Genomic DNA, 8,018 nt, shown 5'->3' on the forward strand with positions numbered 1-8,018 from the left:
AACTTTCTCACTTCCTTTCAACTTTTTCTTAGTGGTGCACAATTCTTTAAAAAATTTAGCATATTTAAAACTTGCTTAATTGCATCAAGAAGCGGAATATTTTGCTCCAATTCCTCTTTCTTAGATGTTGTAGATGAACTAGGAGATGAAGGAGGAAATGTCACCACTAATGGGGGTTCATCTGTGGACTTTCATTGGAGAGGCATGAGTTTGAGGTCTCATTATTTCTTTCTCAAATTCCTCTTCAATATTGTGCTAAGATACTCCATTTTGAGGCTCTTGCAATCCTTTGCCACTTCTCAAGGTAATTGTACTCATAGTTTGCTTATAATTGATAATAGTTTGTCAGAGCAATTTTCCGAATCATGAGATTCTAACTAACTCATTGGAGATGCCAACTAGCTAATTTGATTGTCTAGGTTTTGAATCCTTATTCTTGTCTTCTCTTGAACCTAAAGAAGGTCAAAATGTAGTGTTAAAATTTTAATAGAAGATATCCTAATGTAGTAAAAAAAAGCACAACTAAAGCTCTAAAAAATTTCATCTCCAAAAAATTTCATCTCATCAACTCATCTACTTGTTAGCTTATTGCCGTGGTTTGTCATCACATAAAGCTGCAAAAATTTCTAGTCAAAATAATATAAACATGACAAAAAATGAAATTAACAACGTGTCAATTACAAATTTGATCATGCTACATCAGTTGAAAATGATAAGGAAAAGAAAATTGAAACTTGAAACAAGCAAATTGATGAAAAGTATGCATTTCTATTTAATGTTGTTACTCAATGACATCTAATGAAGTACCAATGATCCTCCATTAGAGATCCAAAACTGAAATAGTATAGGATTTCGCATGTATTAAATTTAAACTTTGGTGATGATTATAATGACAGCACGAACACAACAGAACAGCAAATCTTCATATTTAAGAACTCTGTACACCATTCTACTTACATGATCAAGTGTTATACGATGCGGATGAAGATTAAGGACAACATAAGGCTTTTCTAGACTCCGTAAGAATCCAAGCAGGTGGACAAACTTAAAAGTGGAATCTTGATCTTCTGACCCAAAGTGAAATTATCATACCACAGAATTTTCCCCACACCTAAACAATGCTTGTCCCCAAGCATTATTAACCTAAACATCACAATCAAAATAGCAAGCACTTCATAGTATATTCTACTAGCACAAGTACCACATCTTTCACAATTTCTTCACAATCAAGATGCACAAGAGTTAGTAAACCTCCCAAGGATTTTGTTGTATATACACACAACAGTCAACACCCAAAAAGTGTTTAGGGATTAATTAACTCTTATATCAACACAATAGACTGACATTACCATGGGCTTGCAAATATATCACATCTCTACCACTATATAGTGAATTTAAACACAAAAATCAAAGGGTCTTCACAAGGATTCGTAATGGGGCTTGGGTAAAGGTTAGATAAGAAAAAGAAAATTTAGGTGTAAATATGTCAAGAGAATATCAAATTTCATTGCATGAATTCAATCACCATCTTTGTACACATTCATTGCCTAAGGCACTCCAACATTTTCATTATATCAGCAAGCGCAAACATGGCAATTCATAACTACCACAACACCACACATGTCGACATAGTCATTGCGCAACATATTTTGTATTTTTCTTTTTTCTCATTTTTTCATTATTTTCTTCTTATTTTTTCAATTTTTTTCACATGAATAACATCGAACAAAGATAGTTGTAAGCACTTGCCATTTTCAAACATCACCTTGCAACAATACTCATTAAGTTTCATTCAATGAAATTCTAACATCTTTTTGGAAAGGTTCAAACAAGAGGTTAAAAGCAAAAAGGTTCAGATAGTATTTATGGCTAATGAATGAAGAAAAAGTTAAGGCTCAAAAGGGTTCACTAAAGGTAATTTAAAATAAAGGTGAGCTTTTTATGAAAGACAAAAAAAAAAGTTAATCCTATGTGCCGTTGTCATTTTAATGCATCAAATCTAAAAATGTGGTCTCGATATGCATAAAAAAGCAAGTTCTAGAATATCATGTCATGTGTGATAACCATTCCACAAGAGAAAGTGAGAATAAATGATTAATAAAATGCTCAATAGGCTCAAAAGCTCACTTATCTGATTAAGCTTGTATTAACTTTTGCACATCTATCAATTGAATCAATAGCTAAGAAAATAAATTACTCATGTTAGCAAAAATATACTAATAATACTTGTGCGAAAAAATCTAAGAAAATCTAACACTAAAATTAACTTTTGTTTTGGTTTTTCTTTGAAAACAAGAGAAAAATCTAAGAAATTGCAAAAATTAGACAACTAAAATTAAAAACTAACACTAAACATCAGCACACAAATATCCCCTCCCCTACACCTAAATCAGGCATTGCCCTCAATGGCAGAAATTTAAGAATAAAAAAGGAGAAGTAGAGGATTCCCCTAATTAAAGAATGTCAAGCATCAGGAGAATTTAGGGGATGAAAACCAAATTGGGTAAGGAATGCTGCAAGCTTCTTGGTCAAGATTGAATTCTGGTGCTTTGATTTTTCCATCCTCCTATCTAATCGCTGAATCTGGTCATCCAACTGTTGTAACTGAGCATTTAGAGTAGATGGTGATGGCGTAGTACATTTAGAGGGTCGGCTTCATCAATAGACCTATAATTTATTAGAATGACCTGTTGGAAAATAATAACACCTAACTCGAGGCTGTATGGCACCCAAGCGTGTAAACTAGCAAGTATCATTAACCCTCTCAATGGCTCTCTTTCTCTCTAAACAACTGATGTAGAGCAAGTTGATCAAAAGACTTTTTTTGTTACAGCATGCCCACGATTCATGTTGAAATGTCTGTCTAGTTGATCAGAAAACCTCTTTCAATACAGCATGCCCATGCCTTCTATTGAGGAGTCTGCTGCCTATAACAAAATTCAACATTTTAAAATTTTTCTGCTATTTTTTCTTCTTTTGTTTGGAAATTAATTTAGCCTATAAATAGACGTATCTTAGGGTTTCTAACCATAATATTTAACTTTTTCCATCACATTTGAGTATTATGAAAAAGGGAAATAAGCACAACAATAAAATAGAAAATATATCTAAGTTGAATAGATATGAAAAGAAATTTGATAAAAGCTAATTATTGCTTATACATCTTCAAATAGTTATAACTTCAATAAATATTAGTGTATTTTCTACAAAAAAAAGTTGGAAAATAGGAGTAGGAAATTTTAATATTCTGAACAATGGTATGAATTTTTGGATGTTTGTGAATTGCATATGCTTATTGTTCAAAGAATAATACATGTATTACTATAACTAAATGACTATCTAGCAAATACTAGTGTGCACATTCATGAATGAAAATGTGCACATTGGAAAGAATAATAAAACTGTAGTGAATCACTCTTAAAAATATCGCCATTATAGTAACAAAAGAATGGGTTAGAACAACGGCGAAAGATAACCATCCTTCATGGCCAAAACTGTCATGAGATAATAGCAACAAAAGGTTGTTCTTTTTTTTCCACACTTCTTCAATTATTTTTTCTTTATTTAAATCCAACTATGGTCAAGTAAAAATAGTTTCGTAATTGATTTATTAATCTTCTGTAAATTTAGTTACCTTAAAAATCTTCTATAAATTTAGACCACATATTAAACATAAGAATAATTCGTTTAATCACCATAATTAAGTTTTGGTGTTTAGATTTTGAGCTAGGAGTGTATTTGATTAATTACCATAATTAAATGCTATAATTAGTGTTAATTTAGGATAAGATATACGTATTCATTTAACAAGAATAGGAAATCTTTGAAGAAAGTAATTAAGTTGATAGCCAATTTTGTGTCGAGATTTGTTGGTCTCATGAAAAAGAAAATGTAATGTACTTACTTTTATGATAATTTTTTTATACACTGTCATTGTATACATGAATTGTACTCGATGTATGCCGTGTAATTTAATTTCAAATTTGAAATTGAATTTTTACACATGTGGCGTTCATCTACAACTTTTAATGTAAAAAAAAAAATTACATTGTAGTGTATGAAAACTTAATCCTTACTTTTATACCTAGGTTTGGTCAGGAAAACAAACTACGCCTAAGTTCATTGAGTAATAGAAGATACAATAAATATACTGATTATATGCTATGTCACATTTATAATTACCTTATAACTACTAAATTATTGGAGAATTTATTCAGAAAATGGTAGTAAAATATTCAAATATCATTCTTTGCCTAATTGGTTAAATTTCCATGAGGAAATAATCGATAGAAGATTACATGTTATTGTGTAAATTATTAATGCAATATGAACATTAATTAGGGATTCACTGTATTCTACGAAGTAGGAATTATATCTAATAGAAACAAGGAATGTATTAACGGTGATAATTGGTGAGCAGTGGACACTTGTTAAAATGCATACAGTTATCATAATTGATGAATTTTAACATTTAAAAGGTGATGTCTATAGTTTTGGAAAACATCTAGTAAGGAAAGACTTTTACAAGTGGCAAAAAATGACCATTTCAAATAAACCAACAAAGGTAGGGTGAAAAGTTTGAGTGTTGGTGCTTCAATTTCATCTCTTTCTATTCTTTTCCTCTTTTTCTTAGCTGTCTTTTTTTCTTGCAACATAAATTTAAAAATCTAATAATTCATTTTCATAAAATTAAGAACAAAATTGAGCCCAACTTTGAGCATTTTTTTTAAGAGCTAAAAGGTGCATAATACTGTAAAGGTTGCTAAAATAACTTATTTTTATAATTTTATTTCTTTTAAACTGCAAAGAGATAGTAAGTTCCCAAATTCTAAACCAAATCAAATAAAGACTTTTATGGCTAAAAAGAAAAGGAAAAAATTATGAACTTGGAACTTTTTATCCTCCATAAAATGACAAATTGAAAGGAAAAATATAATTTATTTTGGAAGAAGACATAGAATAACAAAATTTTCAAGACTTGTAAAAAAAGAAAATACAAAAAAATAAATTAAAAAATTGACAAAATAGGCAAATACCCTTTTATTGAATTTTAAGAAATTCTCTTAATTAAACAATTGTATGTGGTTGGTTTACTAGGTTTTCTTTTTCTTTTATTTGATAAATAAATTTAACACACTTCTTGTAGTTTTTGACAATGGCAGTCAAAAGTAAATTAATGATTTTAATGTGAAACTACAATGAAAACTAAAATGGTTTGAACTTCCAATACAAGGATATTTTCAATTGAAATAATAATTTATTTTTTTGAATTTTGCATTTGTTTTGTCTGTAATATATTTCCTCTAGCCATTGAAGATTTTAAATATGAGTTTAATTTTTCATAGTTCTAAATTGCAATTCTTAGTGCCAACGAAAGATTTGTCATGTTTATTTTTAGGGAAAAGGTTAGGTATGTCATTTGACATGTGAATTCATTCAAAATAACTTTCTAAAATATGAAATAGTTAATGCATTAATTAAACAGATTATTTCTTATTCATATCAACAAGTGCCCACTAGGCACCCATTAGAAAATCTGATGTATTAATTAGCTTAGCTTTATGAGAAAATGCTGCGTAATTAACTTATATTTTATCATTAATTTGTGGCTACGTCCACGTACATTGTGCAAAAGAAGATACAGTAAATATAATGATTATATGCTATTTCAATTTATAATTAACTTATAGCTAACTAGATTATGGAGAATTTCCTTCAGAAAATGGTAGTAATATAGTTAAATATCATTCACTGCCATTATCAAAAAAAAAAATATATCATTCACTGCCTAATAGGTTAAATTTCCATAGGGAAATAATAGGTAGAAGATTACACGTTATTGTATAAATTATTAATGCAATATGAACATTAATTAGGGATTCACTGTATTCTACCAAATAGGAATTATATCTATTTCAAACTAGGAATTAAATGGGCATCTGCCCACCCCTTTCCCTCCTTTCCTGGGGCAGCTGTGTTTGAAGCCACAAATCCCTAATCCCAACCGAGAAGAGGTAGGCAGAAAGCCAGCAAAACCTCTGACGGGCAGCTTTCTTGTCGTCAGTCTTGCCATTTTTGAACAAGGTCTTTGTGGAATGCATTCTTTTGCCAGGATTATTAGCTGGAGTTACAAGTTGTTCTAGGTTCTTGTAGAACAAATATTTGGTCCAATCATGGCTGCATCTGCAAAAACTTTAAGCCTTGAAAAGCCTAATCCTCCTGCTGAAGACTGGAAGATAGTCTTACCTCGTCGAGGAAAACAGAAGGGGCAGTTTCGCAAAACCATTGAATCTGAACTACAGAAACCGGGGCAATCCTGGTCTCCCATAGATGATCAAAGTGATCCCGAAAGTGAATCAAAATTAATGCAGAAGATGCTGAGTTATGTCCAAAAACTTGAGAGTTCCCAGTTCTATCAAGCCTTCATAGATCAAATCCAAAGTCATGAAATGTCTGATCATTTGCACAGGGTTTCAGGGTCAGAAGAGAAATTGCAGATGGTGATATATGGTATTGGCAGCATTGAGTCATATGAACCACCTCGATTACAACTTAGCTTGGCAATATTGATGAAAAGGAAATTCACGTGGATTGGGGAAGTACAGGTGTTTGATCCGGTTCTTTCTTTAACAGAATCAAAGGTTTTGTCAGCTTTAGGATGTTCTGTGCTATCTTTTAATGAACAGGGACAGCGACAAGCTTTAAAACCAACACTATTCTTCATGCCACACTGTGAGGCAGGATTGTTTGACAATCTCCTCCAGGCGAATTGGGAAGTTAATATGTTGAATCAGATTGTATTGTTTGGGAATAGCTTTGAGGCATATGAGCAATTCTTGTCAGTCTGCAAGGATCCAATTCGTGAGGAAAGACAAAGGCATATCATGGCCATCAGGAGCTTCACTAAAGAGTTTGCAATTAATGCAACATCAGATGATTATTTTCGGGCTTTCCATAGTTCGAGTTGGCATTTTTTTTCGCATCAGTCACGGTGATTACTTTGGACTTGCTTGATTGTCTTAGCCAGTTATCCATTGTTACACATCGTGGATAGTATTGGTCCTCAGCAATATATTGCTTTTTTGCTGTGCTAAAACAAAACTAGGAATTAAATGTATTAATTAGCTTAGCTTTATGAGAAAATGCTGTATTAATTATCTTATATTTTATCATTAATTTGTGACTTGTTTTAATCTAGAAAAATTTGTAAGCCTTATGGTAAACCTATAAGTGTATAAATGTAGGCCTTTTTGCCTCATAAGTTCAACAAACCAATTTATGTAAAGTTTGCAAAAGTCAATAGTCGAATGGAGATGTCAAAACCTAATAGCATCTCTTTAATATCGGTTTGGCTTTTGTTCCTCAATTTCCGATTGTAAAACCATCACCAGCCGATTCTAGTGATTATGCAGTGCTATTGAAAAAGACACCTCCTACAGAAGAAGGTTTGCGAGAATTAGCTATTAAAATTCTAACCAATGTCCTTGGCAGGTACTTACATTTCCTATTGTCTTATTTCTGTTAGCCACTTTAATAAAAAAAAATGAGAAAGATAGACAGTGCAGTAGTGTTGCTTTCACTAAAACATATCAAAAGTTAAGGTCATTGTGATAATTTGAATATAATGGTCACATTCATCACTTATAAATTTTATGAATAGAAAACAAAATTATCATTTACTATGCGGTACTTTTTTCTAATTTTTTGTATTAGTGTAAGTGGGGGTTTTGAATTTTGAACCTTTTATTTACACTCTCTTTTTGTATACCTTCCAACCCATCCCTCCTCACTTTACTATGCAATACTTATTACGAAGACCAGTGTAGAAAATTGTGCCATAGTGATTTCTATTATTATATTTGGTGTACAAAATTCTTTTGGAATAATTTAAAGAAATAACAAATGTGTGGCAGGAAAATGATAGAATTTTCCAAACATCTAGTATCAAAATATAAATACGTTTAAAATGAAGAATAATTGATTGATGCACTTTTCATGATGATTTTATAGCCAAACAG

The 8,018-nt window shown here is 31.2% G+C and overlaps 1 protein-coding gene across 1 annotated transcript; it reads left to right on the top strand.

Moving 5' to 3' along the window:
• Positions 1 to 5,965: 5,965 nt before the first annotated feature.
• On the top strand, positions 5,966 to 6,995 carry LOC113713237 (protein SENSITIVITY TO RED LIGHT REDUCED 1-like). The gene has a single exon (XM_027236917.2). It carries the CDS (start codon positions 6,174 to 6,176, stop codon positions 6,993 to 6,995), a length of 822 nt encoding a protein of 273 aa, XP_027092718.1. The 5' UTR covers positions 5,966 to 6,173.
• Positions 6,996 to 8,018: the final 1,023 nt, after the last annotated feature.

Source organism: Coffea arabica, chromosome 10c (genome assembly GCF_036785885.1).
Source record: "Coffea arabica cultivar ET-39 chromosome 10c, Coffea Arabica ET-39 HiFi, whole genome shotgun sequence".
In the NCBI taxonomy this organism is placed as follows: Eukaryota; Viridiplantae; Streptophyta; class Magnoliopsida; order Gentianales; family Rubiaceae; genus Coffea; species Coffea arabica.

What these genes read in the sequence shown, in the direction of transcription:
- LOC113713237 (XM_027236917.2), top strand. Translation starts at nt 6,174, where the DNA reads ATGGCTGCATCTGCAAAAACTTTAAGCCTTGAAAAGCCTAATCCTCCT.